Source organism: Taeniopygia guttata, chromosome 7, assembly GCF_048771995.1.
Source record: "Taeniopygia guttata chromosome 7, bTaeGut7.mat, whole genome shotgun sequence".
Classification (NCBI taxonomy): domain Eukaryota; kingdom Metazoa; phylum Chordata; class Aves; order Passeriformes; family Estrildidae; genus Taeniopygia; species Taeniopygia guttata.
Genome location: NC_133032.1, coordinates 33,071,596 through 33,092,962, shown reverse-complemented (window position 1 = coordinate 33,092,962; position 21,367 = coordinate 33,071,596). Strand labels below are relative to the sequence as shown.

The following is a 21,367-nucleotide window of genomic DNA, read 5'->3' as shown; positions in this document are numbered from 1 at the left end:
TACCTGAATAATAAAACTACTGTTATTGTAAGAGAAGAGCTCAGACAATCAGGAAATATTTGTCTAATAGAGGACAAAATAAATGTATGCTCTTCTCTATTTCTGTTATTTATCATTACCTAGGACTTCTGGATGGAGTGAGGGGAGCTTTTTCTACGAAACAGCCAGCCCTGCCTATTGGGTACTGGCTGCCCAAACATAATTAGCAGGCATTTCAGAGAACCTTTAGACTGTCTTACCTCTTTCTTTTAAAGGTCTCTGAATTTACTGCCCTGCAATCACCAACTCCCACTCCACTGAGACGTGCCAGTGTGCACTGGGTGGTTGATGTCAGTAACATCCCTGCTCGGCGAGGGAGCCGCGAACCTGCCTATGAGGAAAAGGTAAGTTTGGCTTTATTCCACATGGAGCAGATCTCCAAGGTTTTCTTTCTAAATTCTTATTTTGTATCCAAAGTGATTTAAAATAAGAATATTGAAAACATCAAGAATCTTTATGTCTGCAGGTTAGATGAAATGCCTGCTAATTAGTAACTACACCTACAGGGGCTTCCAGAGGCCACAAGCTATTTAAAGATGGTCTAAAATTTTTTTTAAAAGCATGAAAATCAAATAACCCTTTATTAGTTCTTATTCCACAGTTGAAGTGGTAGACTGAAACATCAGCCTAGAGATGCTGGTAGGTGCAAAGGCAACAGATTTGAAATGTCTGGCTTTCTAGGTCAATTGAGATATAGATTGTACAGCCAAAGCAAAAACACATACATAAATAATACAAGTATTCAATATACATTTAGGCTCTCTATATATTTCTAAAACGTCTGAGGACAAACTATTTACTTAAGTGAAATTTCAGTGTGGCATATCATTTCAGTCCTACTGACTCTAAAACAGGGTGGATAGTTACTTTTTTCTCCCAAAGCTATAAAGAGTGTACCTAGAGACTGAGATTAGGATATGCAGGCACTGTAAATTCTTGTTTTCATGTTCAAGACCAACAAAAAACAGTGTCAGGCAAATGTTCTAAGTTAAAACTAGAAACTAGGTGGCATAAATATGTCAACACATTAGACCTTTGTCTTTTTGAGAGAGAATGAGGAGACAGAGCAAGTGCAGAGAATGGAGAGAACAGCTGGGTCCCTTGAATGAAAACCTCAATTCTGCACAGGTTTCAGAGTTGCTGTGGCCCCAGTGCTATATTCTCTGCAATATGGATTTTCCTGGGGATTTCTCCAAGAACTCCCCAGCCCTCACAATAAAGCAGCACACCACAGCTTGTTAACCTGGTTGACATTTCCACTGATGTCTGTCTTCCCTGTTATGTTTATTTGTAAGGCCATGAGAGGTCTGTAAGCAACATTATTCCAACAGAAGAACTTTTAACAGCTGAATTTTCCCAGTAGAATTTTACAATACAAAAGCCACAGTTGAGCAAGTCTCCTCCCTTCACCAAATCAGAAATGACCCTGTTCTAAGATAAGAGCTGGCTCTGCTATCCAAAATAAACAAAGAATGCACTTTGTACACTTTACTGGTGTAAATCTTTAAACAAACAAACAGTTGCTATAAATTCATATTTCACAGAAACAAAATTAGCAATGCATCTCTGCCAGAAAAGCAACAAAAATTCTTAACTCAGAGATAACCCCTTCTTTACCCAAAAGAATTCAAACATGAAACAGATCACATTATTACACAGCAAGAACATAAAGAACTCTCAACTACCTCTCCTTGATGCCTGCTCCCAGTGAGGAGACAGAGCTCACTGCTATGGCATCACTGCCTCACACATGCCAGGCGTTAGAGCTACACATCAAAAGGGTTTTTCAAGGCTTTGACACTTACATTCTTGTACTGCTAGTTTTATTTACTATGACTGACTTCCCACTCTGGTCCACGTTGTGCTCTAATCCAAAGTAAGCAGCTACCCTGTGCAACAGCATTCTATGGTAAGATGTCATTGGGGGAAACTTTTTTCTTGGTACTCTGTAAGAAAGGAATAGTAGCTTTATTAAATAAACAGGAACACTCTTGAATTCTTTTTTCCTATGAGAGTACAGTACTTACTCATTATTACCAATGAAATCTAAAATTTCCTGTTCTAATTTCAGCAGCATCATTCTGTCCCTGAAAATAAAAACACAGCAACTCACATATGAGACACTCCAATAACTGCAGTTGTATTCATCTTAAGAATACACAGATCAGAGCTGTGATCAAGGGATGATGGCAGACTGGAAATAGGACCAGCAAGTGTCAAATGCAGAATTTTTAGGACAAAGTATTCTTTTTTTGCTATTTTGTATTGAACCATGCTGTTTTGCTCTCAGATATCAGAGTACACAGATCCTCCAAGAAGTCCCTGCCCAGGAGGCTCTGCAGGAAGTGCAGTCATGGAGAGAAGACAGGCTCCAGGAGGAAAAGCAGGGCTGAGGTTGTTCCTTGTTGGTTGGTGTGGGCAGGGAATGTGCAGAGGCCTCAGCTGGCCCTTGGATTGTGAAGCACATGAGGAGATCACTGAGAAAGTGATGGAGCACATCACCAACAACCAAGGGTTTAGCTGGCACATGTGGCCATGTGCTGACATATTAGAAATACAGAAAAGCTAAAACTCAAGGTGGTAGGAAGGAATACTGTTCCTGAAACTGCTTGCACAAGTTCTAATAAACTATTAAGATGCAATGATATCCAATGATGCACAGTTCATAATCTGTGCACATCAAGTAACCCAGCTTCCCAGTCACTGTGCATGGAAACACATGGAGATCTTCATTTACAATTCCTTATTTCCACTGGGATGCTTCATGGCTTCAAATAGGAACCACCTACTAAGTCTTACAGAGGTCTGTGCTTTCTAATTTTACTCTACAGGACTATGGCTTTGGCCATATGATGGCTCATGTCACATTTATTCTGAATAAAATGGAATCCAAATAAATTATCACACTGGAAGTCCTACCTATAATATGAATGAATAACAAATGCAGTGAAATTGCTTTTGTGGCAGAGCACAATTGCACCAAGTTAATTTCTTGCCTTGCACTACAGCCACAAAGCCAGCACAAAACCCCAGTGAGGGAAAGAACAAACAAGACAGGGACAGACTGCAAACCTCAGAGCAAACAAAACCAGGTCAGTTCTGTTGCTAACAAATTATGGACTTGGATTAGGTCAGATTTGGTTTCTGATGTGCAGAATGAAAATCTCTAACTACAGTTATATGCTACAGCTTAAAAAAATGCCTTTATCTATAAATTCAGTGCAAGACAGATTAGGGTCAGAGAAGGCAGTTTGGTCTCTAACAAGCAGGTGCCAAGACAGTACAAGGTTTAGAGACAATGTACTGAAGCCCATTCAGGGAGAGAATTGCACACAGACTGAACACATCATTTGCATATTAAGCATTAAAACCACTTCAGTGTCCTGAACCTCCACTCAAAAAGTAAACCAATTACAGTGGTGTTTTAGACAGTCTGTACAACAGAATCTCACCCTGAATCACTGACATGGGGGGGTTAGACATTTAAGAGGGAGAAAAAATAAAACCACAAACAAAAACCCAGGCAGTTTAATGCCTCAGGCAACAAGAAAGAAAAGCATAAAGAAAGGTGACATTATTGATTCTTACCTGGGATTGTTTTTTAATGTATTTACTAAAAATTCATGAAGATCTATACCAGTGGAATCTGTATACTCCTGGCTGGAATCTAAGGGTGAGGGGGAAGAGAGCAAAATTATACTCTGAAGAATCTGTTTTCCAATTATTGCTGAACATATCATATATGGATCAATACTATATAACCATTAAGTACATTATTGCCAAAATTAAATGCTTCCAGTTTCCAGGAAAAAGGTCCACAAGTCAAAAACAAACCAGAAAACCCACCACCACCCACTATCCCCTAATTCAAGGGTAATGCAGAAGCTGAAGTTTCAATAACACCACTATCAAGAACTGGCCATATGTTGTGAAGCAGGTAATCACCTTGAGAGACCTGATTTCCACCAGCCTGCCACATTTTCTCACTATCCTACACTGCAGTGTGTGTACACATCTGTGGAGCAGCAACAACCCATCTACTCAACTTCTGGATGTTGCCCAAAGAAATTTTGTAATTCAGAATGTAACAGTTTAGCCTTCACAAGGTGGTGCTTTGCATTAATAAAAATCCTTGTTCTGTTGGGCTTTGGTTGCACAACATCATGTTTAGATGTTACCAAAAGAAGACTCAACCTTCCCCCTCCTTTCTGGTTTCAGTGAAGGAAAGTATTCAGCTACATACTATCCCCTAAAATCTGTCCCTGAAAGGAATGATTTAACCCCAAATCTTCCCTTACATGAGCACCTTCGGATTCCAGGTACTAGGATTCAAGCCAACAGGTGTTGGAACAGTATTTTTGGAACTAGATGTCTTCCAAGAACTACTTATGTGTTAACCTAGTGTCAACTTAGTTAGGCCTAACTCAGGTCCCTGCTCTTCCAGCTGTCCAGAGAGTTTAAGTGAAACCAACCAAGTGTGAGCATTTATGGTTTGGAATTACTTTGGATTCTGAAGAGAAGGCAAAAAAAGGCTATCCCTGGTAAAAAAAAAAATCAAGATTCAATAATTATTACTTCAATTTTTCTAATTTGCAAGTGAGCGATGATTTAGTCAGAATTACTAGAACTGATGCTAAAATTCCATAGTTTTCTGTTTTGGCATATCCTACACTGGGAAGTAGTTAACCTTCAGAAGAGAGGTTGGATTCAGAACAGCCACCTCTACCATGGGCATTTTGTCACTTTGCTCTCAACCCCCATCCCTACCTGTTGGGTATTTGCGGGTGGTGTTTAAGTCATCATTTCAAAGACTAAGATTTATAAATGCAGATAAGTTCTCCATCTCAGTGCTTTTTATTTCACAAATACCTGGCTGCCAGCTGGGACAAGCTGCACTGAAATTCCACACGAGGAATGCCTTACGGAACTGTGGGACACGAGGTGGGCAAGTGCCACTTGTCTCAGAAAGAATTCCAGCTCTAAAGGTATTTGCTATTCTCTGGCTGATCTAAGATACTTAGGTAAACATTGTGGATATTTAAAGCAAGAGCTGTAAAATTATTTCCCAACTTAAATGCATAAAGTCTTCTACCTGAAGGAGGCATTAGGCAGCATGGACATAAACTGATAGTTTATGGCATTGATTTCACAGCTCTCTTTCAGATTAAAACCCAAAGATTTTCAGCACATAGACTGTAACTCTAGAATGCAGAAATATTTAAGTGAAAACATAATGCTTGTCCTTTTTATTTATGTAGTTCTACCCTTACTCCAAAACTTTACTGCAAAAATTCTAGATACTATCAAAAGTAAAATAAACAAAGGAGAACACTGACGCCTGTTGAATGAGGATCAGAAAAAGTACAAAGGGAGCTGTGCCACTCTCACTTCAGCTTCACAAGTCCCGTAACAACAAAGCCCAGGAACAAGACAGGAGCTTCCACTGACTCGTAAAGTCAGCTTAAAGAACCCTTGGACACAAGTGAGACAACACAGCTGGTTTTTATGCTGCTCTGTACAGTCAGACAGGACAGAAAGGAAAAGCATTCACTGGAGTGTTTGACGAAGTCTCTAAAGCTCTCTTTCCTCAGGGACCAATTCTCCTCTAGCTCAAAGGTGTCTGATCTATTTGCTTAATTTGCAAATAAAATTTAAAAAACCCCCGCAATGTTTATGCAATGAAGACCTAGAAGCAGAATTGTATTTTCACATGTTCTTTATCTATACAGTATATTGAATAACACAAGGAGAGAGAGCAAACCTCTTGATAACATTTTTCTGGACAGTTTATCACTGGATTTTTCCTTTTCTGATTCATCTTTTGCAGGTTTTTCTTCTTTTTCAAAAGACTGTGACAACTGGATCTGAATTTTCTCCTGTCAAAAAGTAAAAATCAGTCACCACACAAATTATTTCAAACAATACCTGCAGGAGAACTTTTCTGTACTATATTACCTGCAAAATAATGAAGAAACAACAAAAAATTGTTTACATATTCTTTCTGATTCCACATGTGCTCCATGTGGCCACGCAACAAAATTATTTATCAGTAAATCAGAGTGTACAGAGAAGGCACAGAAAGGATCACAGACGTTTTAGAATTTACACACACTTCCAGGCCCTGAATGCTATTGTAAAATTAATTCAAAGTATCTTGCTCCAGACATGTAAGAAAATATTCCCATTTTTCAGATGTATAAATTTTATACTGCCTCTATATTTTTAAGTCATGTCTCATCCACAATGCTTTTTTCCTCCCCATTTTTCACAGTTCTTTACTGTAAAAGCTTGTTTCAAGTTTTCATTTGGTTCATACAAAGAAAAAAACAAAACAAAAATGTCTAAGACCAGCATTTCCAGATCCACAAAAAAGGGAAATATTTACAGTACAATATATCAAAGCAAAGTTTGCAGACTTGTCATCAAGGCTTTTTCATAACTTCCTGTGTATTTTGATAGAGTAGCTTTATGTGCAATCACCTCAAAATCCATGGTTTTATACCAGTAGGTGAACTATTATAAAACCTGTTTCTCAAATACAGCAAAAAGTTTCCCTCTCAAATTACTGACATAATGGTCCCCTAAATACCCTGAACAGTGCAAGACTGCAGTTTGCTTTCCATGCCCCTTTACTGTTTCAGGAGGTTGTCAGTGGAGGAAGAACACATTTCAGACAGCCAGAGCCGAGAAGCTCAGGAGCAATGGACTCACCGTGCCTGAGGGATTCCCACAGGGGCAGTGGCCAAGTCCTGCCAGAGCCAGACTCCCCTGTCACCTTTTAACTCCCTCAAATGACAGTTCTGGTCCCCTAGATGCCAGGGGAGTCCATGCTGTCACCTCCACATTCCTGACAACATCTAAGCCTTCCCAATCCAGAGAGCTGCCCCTCACACATGCTTGCCTATCCCTCTTCTGCTCTGAACCTTAATCCTTTCCCACACAAGTCCTCACTCTTCCCTCAAACCCCTTCTTACCCACATCCAGGCTCTTGCTCTAAGCTCTCCTCTTGTGTCATTGCTCAGCCTTGATCTCACCAGTGGAATGCAGCCAGAGTTAAATTTAGCCAGGATCCACCAGGCTGGAGCCTGTTCACGTGCCCAGCCCGCAGCCACTCGTGCCTGTGCAGGCACAGAGGGAGCCCTGCACCACCCAGGCTTTGCCCAACAGGAGTTCCCATCTCAGCTTTGGGGCAACAACTTTTTCAAATGAGAGAAAAACTGTCCCTGATAGTTTTACCAGCTTTCCCTTTCATTATGACTTTTCCCCACAATAAATGTTCCAATTAAACTTCCTAATTCATGAACACCCTCTAAACAACAACTCGGTGTCAATGAAGCCTTCTCAGCTTTGGACAAGATCTATAACCACATCTGATAAATACCATCCCCAGTCACCAGCAAGGAACTCTCTCATCTGATTCTTTCCTAGTCTTGAGAATTCACCTTAAGGAGTCCAGAACAAGTCTTTGTATTCCTTGCCTAATAAACCTGTGTGCAATTCAAATGAGCAATTAATTTGTCACTACAAAATGCTCTACACTCACCATTCACCAAGTAGCTGTGCAAACTTTATTTGAGAAATAAATGTTTCTGTACTATTAAGAAATTGTTCCTGACTTGGATTCACCATATCAGTAAATGAAGGAAATTTTCATAGTCTGATGTTTCTTCACTAGAAAAGTGACTGCAACTTCTAAACTCATTCCAAGTAATGCACACAGCAATAGTTTAGTCAAAGGATCTCAGCAAGCAATCATTTTCATACTTCCTTCCCCAACAAGAGCTAAAAAAAGGAATCACCATCTGAACAGCCAGTTCTGCTACTACCACCAGCTCCACTTCAAAGTGTGATATACCAGAACTGGGTACCAAAGGGCACTTTCTTGTGATTTCATGCTATAAAAACTGTAGCATCTAATTAAATATGACCCACTTGACTGGAAAGCTGCTGAAAAATCTTTTAACTTCTCTTCCCCTGTAAAACTCTCTCAATCCCACCCTGTTTGCAGCAGGTCTTTGCTGGCATTTGGACTGAACAGACTCCTAGCCCTAATTCTGATCACCCATCCCAAGCCATCATTGTAGAAGAGGAAATTGTCACCATATTTTGATTAAACAAGAAAAAGACGGACAAACAGGAAATGCCCCAAACCATCAAAACCTGATTAATCCTGCCAGTTTAATACATTTGGGAAAAAGGTAAGAATATTTCTCAAAGACCTACACGCTGAGGCTGGGCTTCCTATCAGAAAAACCAACACAAGTCAATAGAAACTAACGTTACAGCCCCTTGCCTTCTCCTCCCATTCCCTCTCCATTGGGTTATTTTACTTTGCTTAGAAAGTTCAACTTTTTGAAGACTTATTTAATTGTTACTCATAATAACAACTGTCATTCATATGAAAACAGCTCTTCCTCAAAAAGGGCTGAATTGGATCACCCTTTGCAAGTGCTTGTACTTTGTATTAGAACATAGAGTCAGAACAACCTGATGTTTACACAAATGATGGCAAGAGAATATAGAGTTAGTGTTACAAAGATAAAAGATCAAACATATCACAGTTATGTTCTTCCTCTCACAATAAATTTGTAAGCTCATAATTTCACAGTACCTTTTAGTAAAGAGCTGCCAGTGCTTTTTAAAAAGTATCAAAAATATGCAAAGCTCTTATCTGGGTTTCTCGGGGAGAAGCAGTATCTTGCTTCATGTTGCAATTGAAAATAGAAACCTATATCAGAATATAAATTCATCTGCTTGAGACAATTTCTTTGGTCTGTCACCCTCTTCCATAGCAGCCTTCTGAGGAGAAGCAGCCAGTGGTGCCTTGCTAAGTGCCTCCTGCACCCCCCTGTGTCAGGAATTTCACCCTGCTGGAGCTGCTAGTGTGAAGGAGGGACTGATGAACAGTCACAGACAGGACCATGGAGTCGTCCCCAAACTCGCACCACTCCCTAGTTAAGTACATGTATTTTTCATCCTATCAAGCCTAACACTCTCTAATAATTGAAAATTGTGATTCTTCAAATATCACCAGCAACATTATCCTGAATTTAATTTGTCCTGTTTCTTAAAACTAAACTGGAAGCCACTTTTTAGTTGCAATCATGGATACAATGGAGCAGCAACTCTTCCAGGAAGGGGAAGTATCAGAGCATCTCTCCTGCTGCCAGAGACACCTGTGCAAGGTAGACTCATCCTTTCCTGAGCCACTGGACCTCCCACACATCCCAAGCACAATTAATGCTTCAGAGTATGGGGCTGGAGGCATTATTAGTCCCGATTACAGCAGCTGATTGGCACATATGAAGAGCTCTTCCATTCTTTCCCAAAGATAGTTTGGGAAAGGAGCCAAAATGGGCGAAGAAATTGCCTGTGTGAGTTGTTACAGAGGGCCATGGGAGAGCCCCACAGGATTGCACTCCAGCATCAGAACTTGTAACAGATTCCCACTTCTAACTCTCCAACACATTTCTCCACCCTCCAGGGAAGAACTAAATTTGTTCTTGCAATCGTTTTCTGCACAGCTATTGGGATTCATAAACCATTTCTTCTACATTACTCCTTCCAAAGAAAACTCACAGCTAGCTCTAATTTTGTTCTTAGAGCAATCTGCTTTCTGGCATTTCTTTTGTACAAACTTAAATTATCACACAATCCAATTCATTCTGCAGAACCAGCCTTGACATCCCTCCTGCTGCTGCAAGGACTCCTTTCAAGGGCCACCTGGCAGCACAGAGCTAGGGACAGATTCCCAGAGGACTTGGCCACAAACATCACCTTATAAATGTCTGACTTTAAACCATTCAACACACGGTCTTGTGTAGTGCTGGAGGTCAGAAAATCCTAATGCCTCTAATGTTAGAAATACACTATGGATGATTAGTCCACCAAATCAGGTTTCTGTCTTCTTCTAATTTGCTACAGTGACTGACAAAGTTAAACCCCACTGCTTCAGATTGGACAACTCAGCCTGACCAGACCTTTCAATCTATTTTGTTGTCTTATGGGAAACATTGCAAAAGAACTGTAAATCATTGTAAACATCAATAACTGTTCTGTTGGCTTTTAATCCTTTACTCAGCAATCTATTCCAAACTATGACTGAGATTTTCATCATGGTAGCAGGCTGAGTTTCTGAATTCCTCTAGTCAGCACTTCAAATTCTGGTATATTAGCAAAAGCCCACAAAAATACTATTTCCTTATTTTTCCAAAGGAACAAAACCCCCGCAAACCTGGAGGGTTTCAGTCCAAACCTACTGTTTCAGTCTCAAAAAATTTTAATAAGCTTGACAAAAACCTACATGAGCTCTCAATGTCCATCTTTCCTCAGAACTGAATTACCACCTCTTCAGCAAAACCCCTTCACATCCTGCTTTCTACTGCTTCCTTCTTAACCAAAGGGAGACTTTTCACAAAAGCACAGTTTAGAAGCTTTTCAATAACAGCAAAGGCCCATTTCTGTTTTGATAGGCATGAACAAACCCAGCATTTTGATGGCCCTCACTCATGCACAGAAACAAAGCCAGCAGCAGGGTTTTGCTCTGAAAATACAGACTGGTATGGAGGAGGTAAAGTCAGGAAACATAGATTTTGTTTAAATTCTCTAAAGTCATTTTACATTTTTTGTTCAGCATGTAGGAACTTCTGTACATGTATTCTATAATTTTAATAGATTAATTCAGATATACCTCAGGCAGGTATTACAGAGCTACCAGCAACTGGGACTAATATGCTTAAATTCAGTTATACCAAAAATCACAACTGTTTCCATTTTTAAAATGTAGAAAGACAATAAATTAGGCTCCATACTAATCAAAATGTTTCTGTCTTACTAATTACAAACAGCACTTAAGCAGTTTAAGAGTCCCTCAAGCGTACTGTTGGACTAATAAGTTAAAAGAACTGACAAACCCCCTCTTTCTGCCCACAGATATCAAATAGTATAGCTCAGAAAAACAAAGCAGCAATTTCTTCACCTGATATTATCACCTCTATTAGATCAGTAGTAAAAAAAGAAAAAAAATTAAAATATGGTATCCACATATTTAAAGAATACCCAACAGACTTTCTTTTGAACAAGAAGTTACTTGAAATTGTTCCAGAAACTTCAGTAAGGTGATTTTTACCTGGAGGTCCTGGGATATTTCAGCTGTGGGAGGTGGTGGATATTCTTCACATACAGCAAGGCTCCGAACTAACTTTAACTTTGTGTTTGACTAAAGGAAAGTATGTAAAATTAAAATCTATGGCTTATAAGAGATAATATAAATATACCACAAGCCGTTATTTTTTTCATTCATTATATGAAAAACAAAATGGCTGAAAATGGCATTTTTCACGTTTTCAATAGAATAAATAATTCCCCTTAGGATGAAAATACCCAAGCAATTACAGCTTTTGAAGGCACTACCAGAACAACAGAGCACATCTAAAGAAATTAAATAAAATATTGGGAAAGTGTTTCTCTCCATAACAATAAAAAGCCACCAAAAATATAAAAGCCACCAAAATCACAAAAGCAAACAACTAGGCAAGACAAAAATCCAACAGAATAAAACACAGCTACAATGCCAAAAAATAAAACTAAAGGCACTTTCCACAAAGTAATGAAGCTGCACCAAGCATGAAGGGCTCCCTTCGCATGCCAGCACACCGGGCTACCGTACCTTGGACCTTTTGGCTGTCTGCCCCAAGGACTGCGCTGGCCGCTGGCGACGGGCACAACAGAGAAGGGTTACATTAGCTCAGGGGCACAAGTGTGTTAATGCAAGAGTCTGTACAAGAGAAAGCTTTGACAGTTAGCACTGACACGGGCAGATCTGTGAAAGGAACAGCAGGTGCTTTGGGCTGATGGATTCAGCGCTCTCCCACTTTCATCAGGCTTGTCCTTGATTTCCCTCCTTCATTTATCAACAATAGGTATCAGAGCACTTTCACAGGAACCAAGTATTATCCTTGTTCACTGGCATCCCAGCAGTTTACGCTCTCGGCCAGCTCCTACACTTTCAGTTCTTGTTTCCTAATTTCCTTGGCAACGTGACATGGTTTTTATAAATTTTCTTCCAGTTCCTGAAACCTACCTCGAAGAATGGTATTAAAAAAGGAAAGCATTGCCTCTACCAATGGAACAGATAACAGATGATGACCTGTCATAAGCAGTTTAAAACACATGGAGTTTTCATTTAATCTTGGGACCTATGCAAGTATATTTCAAAATGGGGTACTGATCTTTTTTTTTTTCTTCTTTCATTTAGCAAAATACTATGAATTAATATGCTTTTTCTCCTCCCAGAGCCATTTTAGTAACTTATTATGCAATAATTTGCTTTTTTCTCCCAAAGCGCTTCTTCTATTACAATTCTTCCTTAAAAAAATTACCAGGCTTTTACTACAGTATGCACAGCTGAAAGGTACATTTGAATCAACAAAAGCATTTAATGATTTGTTAACTGCACAGTTAACACTAACTCAACCCTCAGTGCCAGTAGCACAAGAATAGAAACATTTAGAGTGGCATCACATAATTTAAATACTGGTTTCCCTGGAGAACTAAACCTGATGATTAGACAAGCTTTTAACAGAACACGTTTTAGTGAGCACAGGCCTAATATTTATAAGGAGAAATTAACATCAGTAATGCAATTTCAAATGTTTAATGGACAATATTTCCTCCTTTAAAAAGGAAACTGAATAGAAGCTTCCCTGGAAAACTCCATGAATGCAGCTCTCTTTGCCTTAGCTCACAGGAGATATCTACCAGGTGACTGAACTTCTTAGCAGGGCATACAACATCACTAAAAAGAAACCTCACCTACAGCAAAGAGCTCTGCCATGTAAAGGCAGAACTGCTTTTTCTATCATTTTCTTCAAGTCCCACATGTCTATTTTGGATGTTGCACCAGCTTAGCTGAGGAGCAGCAGAAGGGGAGCTCATTTCACTATGTAACAGAATTTTAAATAGCTGCACTGAAAACTAACTGAACTCACCAGCAGATTTTTAAAGGAAGCTTGCTGAGATTTTGAGCAGCAAAGACAGTTCAAATGCTTTCATACCTGGAACCATTCAGACTCTGAGTTTTGCTGTTTCCATACCTAGAACCACATAGAGACTTTGAGTTTTTCTGTTACGCGCAAAATATGTTTTCCTTTCCCTCGTCTCCTCTGAAAGCATTCCTTGCATTCTAAAAGCTGGCCCTGCATATCCCTGGCAAAGTTTCTGTTACACCAAGCTGCTGAATTTCAAAAACTGGATGATTTCCCAAGCTCCTATCAATTACTGCAGCCTCAATCAGCTTAGGTGTGTTCAAATCAAGCAGTGCAAATTTAAAATCACAACAGGACTGTCAGTGGAGTCCTCAACTCACTGTCAAGAGGCAAAAGAAGCTATACTCAGGCAACTGCTTATCTTTTCCAAAATTTTGCAAGCTTTGAAGCCAGTACATAAGCCAGAAGAATATATGGAAGAAAACATCCCAGATCCAGATTTGATAGGGCACAAGAGGGAATTCAGTTATACAGGATATTGAGCTACTGCTGGCTAATTAGGTAAGTCACACATATTTCAGTTATTTTTAAGAGGGATTTATAAAAAAAGAGGAAGAAATGGTTGCTGGGACTAAACACCAATAATACTGGGGAGAGCTGAGGGGCCACTGTAGGAGGGAGGTTTTCCTTCACAGATGAGACAAGTATAACTCCACCTATCATATTCAAACTTCTCATCTAGAAACAACTACCCTGTCCAACCGTGATAGGTATGGACTCCTGGCTTCCCTGTGTGACTTTAAGGATGTCAAAACACAAAATCCCAGTCCCCAAGACCCAGCTGTGACTGTGAGCAGTCAGCACCACACATATGTCAGGTGAGAAGCACTGAACACAGCTGGTGGGGCCAGAGTACAGGAACAGCTCAGGTGAGCACAGCCCAATGGTGCAAAGTCTGGCCTACAAGTACAAACCCCAAAGTCCTCTGACACCACCAGCAACTGCACTCCCAGAGCTTGGAGATGGGTGGGTACAATCCAATGATTCCTTTTTCTTGGACAAAACCACACTGACAGAGGATGACACCACTACCACTGAATTCCAGAACAGCAGGTAGCCAATGCATGTTGTAGCTGTTAATGCACATTTTCTCTCTTTTCAGGTCCATGAATTTTATCTCTGTCCTAATTTCTCTGCATTTATGAAGTTTTGCTCCTACAGAACATCTTTATGTTCCCCATTTGTGAAAAATAATTTCTAGCTCATTTAGAATATGCAATCCTTGGTGAGTGCAAATTAGGCAATTTCTTTATATTTGCAGCTCTCAAAAGATTTCACTGCCTTAAGAAAACACTGTGTTAATGAAAGCCCTATTTATAGTCATTATGGGCAGGATTTCAAGACAGTGTTTAAAAGCAAGCATTCCAAATAATTGCATAATGAAAATAATGATTAGGTTCTTCCCTTTGATAAAACCCCATCAACACAACTTTTAAGACCAGCTACTATGTTACATTTCCAACTGCAAAATAAAATGGGAAGTAAGACAGCCTTTATCAAAAACATAAATAACCAGGTTTTCAGTAGGAGTATTTGCCTACTTTATTTTCTTCTAAGTACCTCACCAGCTCACATATACTAAATGCAAAGTAAAGATCTGGAGCTGTTACATGCCTTCCTCTATCATCACTGTACTGTCTAAACAAGTTGGATAAAAGCAGGTCAGGCACAAGATGGCAAACTCAGACGTGTGAAAGGTTTTGTGAGAAGAGGTTTCATTTCTGAAGTACCATTTGGGCATTTCTGAGGATAGGCACAACATGACAAACCTGGACAAACAGTGTTCTTAGGACATTCAGTTTTTTACCTTTCTGTAAAATTAGGTCTCAATTTTAAATCCAGTCAAATGCTCCAGTCCCAAGAACCATGGATAGCTTTGTAATGCTGAGGGAAAGAACAGTGTGGTCCATGGTTACTTGCTGTCCTGCATTAGTGAGCAGCGACAGCAATTTTCCATGATACAGTAAAGGATGACTGATGGAAAAATAGTTTCACCCTTGGACATGGAGGCAGCTGAAGAATAAGAGAATCTGCCCAATCATTTATCTATTCAAAATTATGACATCCCATATTTTGGAGACAAAGACAGGTAAATCCTGACAAGACCAAAACAGCTGGGGAAGAGGCAAGGAAAGACTTTGGAGAATTTCAGCTGTGAAACAGAGAGAGAAGCTCAAGGGTTGTGCTAGTATGGAAGTAAGATACTTGCAGGAAGAGAGATGTCAGTTTGCTAAGTAAAAAAAAAAATACCTAATTCCCCTAAGGACATGGATATCTTCTTAATTAGCATAAAACAAAATCAGAACTATACTCAACACAACATTTGCCTTGCCTTTATCATACAGTAGATGGGTACAACCCTGCACTCATGCCATAAGGCTTTTTTGGGTTTTAAAACAGAGGTCTTCCTAATAATAAACATAAGGGACTATCTTGCAAGATAAATCCAGGATCTTTAATTTGTTGTCAGTATTTCCTGCAGCTTTGTCCTTACAGTGGATGACACTGCCTGTCTCACCACCCTGGGACAGAGGCAACATACACCCTGTATTCCAGCTAATTCTGAATTCTTTGGTTGTCAACCGGCCCAGGTAAGATGAACAGGTGGGAGACAACAGTGACTGGAGAACCAAAACCCTTTTGATCACAAAACCCACCACAGTGCTGAAGTGCACATGACTTCTGTGAAAGAACTTTTCATAACAGTGCCCCTTGTCTCCAGTGCCATTCAAATTACACTTGAACCTCACTGTAAAAATGCCAGTTCAGAAATATTCTCTGTATCAGTATCTCTACTTTTGCTCTGCTTCAAGAAATTGGGAGTGCTGGCCATGTACAATAATTAGGTATTTTCCTCATTCACATTGTATCTCCAAGAACAGACATAGCAGCCAATCAGTTATTAATGCACAACCTCCAAATAATCTGGAATTTACAACCACAGTTACCTCTCAAAATATAACCACCAGTTTCTGAACTATGCTGTTCCAGAAACATGCCTGAATTCAATGGCCCATGATGGAATGTGTTGCATGAACCTATCTGATAGTTCAGAATTCATTCATAAGAGCATACAGCAATGGAAGGAAGGTGTAGCTAAGATCAAAGTTGATGATGGGACATGGTTAGATGATCTACTTCATAAATTGAGCATTAAATTCATCACTGAGCATTCCATTGATGGAATGTCAAGTTTAGACAGAAATCATTTAAGTTTCTTCCTTGGCTTAAAGAAGTCAAAGTGATGAAGTCACCGAGGAGTGTGACTGTAGTTTGTCAGTAGGTACCAAACCTATTCTGCCACTGGGGAGGAGAGCCAAATCCAGCACCCATGCAACCCCCATGACCAACCCATCCTCTGAAGCACTCAGATAGTAAACAGAAGTACACAACAAATTCCAGTAAGTTTCTGACAATCTTTTCTAATATTTCTCAGCAAATTCTTTGCTCTTTTTCCCACCACCACAGTAACATTTAACCTGCACTTAATGACAAGTACTACGTCCACTGAAATTTCAAACTGCTTACCCATCCAGTAGATAAAAACTTGCTAACTGCTACTGTTCCACAAGGGTTTTTTTACTATGGACAACCCCAAATTTTTGTTTTGTATTTTAGCATAAAACATGCTTTAAATGGGAAATCCTCAAATATGAGACATATTTGCACTGGCAGCCTCCACAGAACAAGTGACATTAACTTCTGCTGATTTCAGTTGTTGCAAGGGGCTTGCTCACAGTAGCAGGTTCCATTTGTTAACTTTCTGTCTCCTGCCACTCTGGCAATCTGCATCCTCGGCCTCAGTTTTTAATTAAACTGCTCATGTAACAGCAATGATCTGATTGTGATGGAGACTCCACGACACCACACTAAATGCACTGACAACAGAGCTGTTTCTATCCAACAGCCTTCACCACGCAGTGTCCAGTCCATTTTGTGGATGTGAGACAATCATTTCAACCACCAGCTCTTGCCCCTGAACAAGCACCCAGCCAAGCAATGAACCCCCTGCCAGCCACAGCTTCTGCCAGCACTGGCAGGTTCATTCCTCTGCACTCTGATGAGACAGCAGCAGTTGTTTGCAGGAAGGCTTATTTCTTCTTACTTGCCACTTGAGTCTCACAGAGATTTCCACACTAAAAATTGTTAAATGAGAAAATGTGAATGAGATTTTTCCAAATTATTGAACTGTATGAAAATAACTAAATCGTAGATGAATTTTTAAGGCTCAGTACTAGAATATTCTGTAAATTAAAGAAAATACCAGCTCAGCTATAATATCTCCCAGCTTTTCAGGAGCAGTTATTTCTCATATACAGTATTACAGTTATTTCTCGGTTACAGGAGAAATATTTCATTTCAAGGATTTATTTTTTCCATAAAATTATCTATTTACACTGATGCCAACCTTAATAAAGCCAGCAGATATTAAAGTGTAAAACTATTGTTATTGCAGTGGTCTACAAGATTTATCTGGAAGCAATTTAACACAGCAGATAAAGCTTACTTCACTCAGTGGAATACTGAATTGTTAGTCTTGAACAAAACTACTCCCCAAAGAACCTTTTACTCAAATCTCAATAACAAGAATCTAATAAGCTACTGTCCTGTTTTTGCAATCCACAAGAGATCCCTCAGATCCCAATCAGGATTCATATAAAAAATTGTTTAGTATTAACCCACAGACACAAAATTCCTGTAGACAACTATAGCTTTTGCCAAACATAAGATTCTACTTTTCCTTTTTCAAATCTGGCCTGTTCTGTAGATTGTGTCAGAAATTTTCAGTTGCTTTCCTAAATTCCTCTCCTCATGTGAGCTGCTTAGTCCTCAGTGACCAAGTGGGCAGCCTCAGCCAGGAGTGAGCTCTCTTGTCCCATACCTAAATCTTAGATTAGATTAAATGTGCTGCCACAAATTCCTAACCCTTCCTTATAAGTGTGTTATCCGTTGACACAAGGTATTTTCACACTATTTGCTTTGCCTCCTTCTCACTTGAAATGTGATGCCATGACTTCCTTACAGGTACTTCACTTCTCCCACCTCCAAAAGCCATCCATTTATATGCCTCAGCTTTTCAGTGTGTGCACAAGGAACTGCCTCAGCTTTCCTACCTAGAAATCACCTACCAAAGCTGTCACGCAGTGAAGATCAGAGAAGAAAGGGTGCAGGGAGTATTTGCTGCTCACCAAGGCAGGATGATGCTCCCCAGCTCATTCTGCAGGTGCAGGGGCAGCACCCAGACCTGCTGGCCTTAGGAGCTCTGGATCCCTCTGCCTCCTGGGGATTTGGATTACCTACAGCTGATTACTTCAGCCTTATGCTGAACAGCTCTGCTGGAAAATCTACACCTCAGCCACCTGTAAAGTGCAACAGCTCAAAAGCCCTGAGCTGGCCACCCCTGCCCAGGGCAGACAGGCTTGGCTGAGCTGCAGCACCATGTTCAAAGCAGCAACACAGCACACACAGCCCAGCTCCAAACTCTGTCAGGATTCAGCAGCAGCAAAAGCCAAACTGAGTTTGTTCCTTGCTCTGCTGCAATGGAAGATTTCACATATGCGCTCAGGGAAACACAAACACAGGCAAATTGTCCACTTCCCAGCAAAACCCCTCATCTACTTCACAGAATTAAAAATGACTGAGTCATATTTACATGAGTACAGATAAGTGGGGCAAAGGAGGAAAGAGGAAGCAATAATCATCATATTTGCTTCCCTAAAACCAACCAAGTTTTTCTCACTGTACCGAAGAAACATAAGAGGATCAAGAGAATGGAAAACAACAGACATATTTAACATGATATACTAGTGAAAAATAAAGTAAAAAGCTGCTTACCGGCATATTGTTTTTGTTATCAGGACAATTTTCATCCTTTTCCACTTGAATCTCTTCCTGACTTCCTGATTTTTTTAGGTTTTCAACTGGGTCTGTATCTTTAAATTCAGCTTCTGAACCCTTCATTGCATCAGTTTCATCTTTTACAGTAAGAATATCAGACATCCTCATTAGAAAAGGTTATTTTAAAATTCTACACGAAATATGGAACCTTTAGGACAAAGAAGAAGTGAATTATTGAGTAATTTAAAATTAATTAAAAAGCCACCCATACCTAAACAACTACCCAAAATAAATGATTTTGCTGCAAAAGGATCCACCTCTGCTACGGCACTTTTTTCTGTTTTGTATTAGAAGGAGTCATTTCTTTTTAACCACTTTTATCAGTGGTGTGAAACAGCAGACATCCACACAAACAAGAATTGAGAGCTACACTCTTAGATAATGCTCACAAATTTTCTCTTCCACATTTTAAAAATAAACACCTGAACATTCAGATGCTCCAAATCAAACCAGGCTCCAGCAGAAACAAGGCATGATTTTCTCAAAGGAAATTACACATAGATTTATCTTAAAAGGGTTGGAAGTAAATAGATGAATCATAACACCCGAAGTGTGCTAACATTCATAAATTTCATGAACTTTTAAAGTTTCCTCGTTGACAGGTAATAACTGGACAAGTTCTGAATGCAGGAATTTAGTCTTAATAAAATTAAGCATTCTCAAAAACAGCAATGATGAAAGAAAGAAACAATTTGGTAATTAGGATAATAACCACAGCAATTACAGTAATAATCAACAATTACAATTTATAATGATAATTTAAAATACTATGTAAAGACAACTAATACTTAAACTCCAAATTTTCCATAGGAAATAAGAAATACAACTTCTTGTCATTACTCAGCTACTGCAAGATGTAAAACCAAGGATTTTCCATTTCCTATATGAAATAAAGAGTAAGATCTGAATGCCTAAACTCCTTCATAAGAAACAAGTCACAATCCAATAATGTTATGGAAAAGCTTAGTGTTTGATTTAGTACCTGATATGTCCTAGAGTTTGGGGATTGTGGTCTCCCACAAAAATAAAATAGAATAATCCGAAGATCCTTTTCACAGTTGTCAGCCAAGATGTCAGTTGTGATGAACCAGCTGGAATCTGGCAGGAGGAGTCCCATGTCCTTATCCCCAGTGTAGAGTCCTGGACAGAACTGTTTGATCTTGAATCAGCAAGAACATGCCTTTTGAATGCCTGAAAAATCAACAAAGGAAATGCATTATACTTTTATTTGCTGTGGAGGGGGAGATGGACCATGATGACACCTAAAAACTTAAATAGTCATTTTAAGAAAAAAAAAAAAGAACTAAGAAATCAGCATTTGTCATATCCATCCTGCTCGCTCTATCTAGCAGCAGTAACAGTTTCATTGGACATCCAAGACATTTCTGCATTACAGAGTTAACAAGTAGTCATAATAAACATTTTGTTGGCATTCCTGTTTCTATAAACAAGCAGGTATCTTTCCCAAAGAGTCTGAAATATGCAGCCCAGCAGGTGTGGAGGAGTAATAGTCCATGAAAGCTCACAAATGGCTGTCAGCAGAACAGTTTTTCTCTTTGTTAGAGTTAATAATGTGCGAGTACAACCCATAAGCCCTATTTTGGGCTACTGGAATCACAGACGATAGCTTTACTTTATTCAAGAAAATAATTCCCCTGGAATGAGGATTTACACATTTTTGCAAAACTGATGATTTTCCATCTTCCCTCTTTTCCAGAGTTGAGAGTAAGTAACAGCACCAGGCCCAAGGAAGCATTTGGAGGCCAGGCAGAGCTCTAAGAGCAGAGCCAGTGGAGCCCTGAGAACACCTGGTGGTGCCCAGCTCCCTCCTGCTCCCTCGCAGGGGACATTAAAGCCTGCCTACAACCACGGCTCACTCCAGAGCTGAAAAAACACTGTTTGGTGACAGATGAGGTACTACACACATCTGGAGTACTGAAAATTGCTGCAAAGCTTGGAAAAGAAAGATAAAAGATGGGCTAAGGTTCAGGCCTGTAAGAGATCCTATTTACTGAATCTAATGGAGTGGAAAGGATTACAGATGAAAGAACAAACTGGAAATAAAAAGATGCAAAAATGCAACAAAGGATATCCAGGATTATTGGTTATTGAGATGTTTTTTCCAGACAATCCAGATGCTGATATAAAATTTATTAAGAAGCTCAGAACCTTTACAGTAAACAAAATTTGAATAGAGATACTGTTTCATTTTGTTGACTGACATGTGATTTGTACAGTATTTAGATAAATGTTAAAAAACATTACAGGCTGAAGACAGCAAAACAAAACCCAAAACATTTATGTCCAGTTGCAAATATAATACTGCAAAGCAAGTGTAATTTGATAACTACTTCCTACACAAATCACAAAATAGTAATGATAAT

At 39.4% G+C, this 21,367-nt stretch overlaps 1 protein-coding gene across 12 annotated transcripts in view; it reads right to left on the bottom strand.

Moving 5' to 3' along the window:
- The window catches only part of R3HDM1 (R3H domain containing 1), a 54,045-nt gene extending 33,936 nt beyond the window's left edge, over positions 1 to 20,109 (bottom strand). For 7 of the 12 annotated variants that reach the window (XM_012575017.5, XM_030278087.4, XM_030278094.4 and 4 more), the window contains exons 1-8: positions 19,966 to 20,109; positions 18,921 to 19,131; positions 11,708 to 11,749; positions 11,168 to 11,257; positions 5,801 to 5,915; positions 3,628 to 3,706; positions 2,067 to 2,126; positions 1,845 to 1,985 (exon numbers count right to left, since the gene is read on the bottom strand). In XM_012575017.5, coding sequence (XP_012430471.4) covers positions 1,845 to 1,985; positions 2,067 to 2,126; positions 3,628 to 3,706; positions 5,801 to 5,915; positions 11,168 to 11,257; positions 11,708 to 11,749; positions 18,921 to 19,091 — 698 coding nt within the window. In that variant the 5' untranslated portion in view covers positions 19,092 to 19,131; positions 19,966 to 20,109. Of the gene's footprint in view, positions 1 to 239; positions 371 to 1,844; positions 1,986 to 2,066; positions 2,127 to 3,627; positions 3,707 to 5,800; positions 5,916 to 11,167; positions 11,258 to 11,707; positions 11,816 to 18,920; positions 19,132 to 19,965 lie in introns of those variants that run through there. The other 5 variants (XM_030278093.4, XM_030278098.4, XM_041717360.2 and 2 more) reach the window with 4 other exon arrangements.
- Positions 20,110 to 21,367: the final 1,258 nt, after the last annotated feature.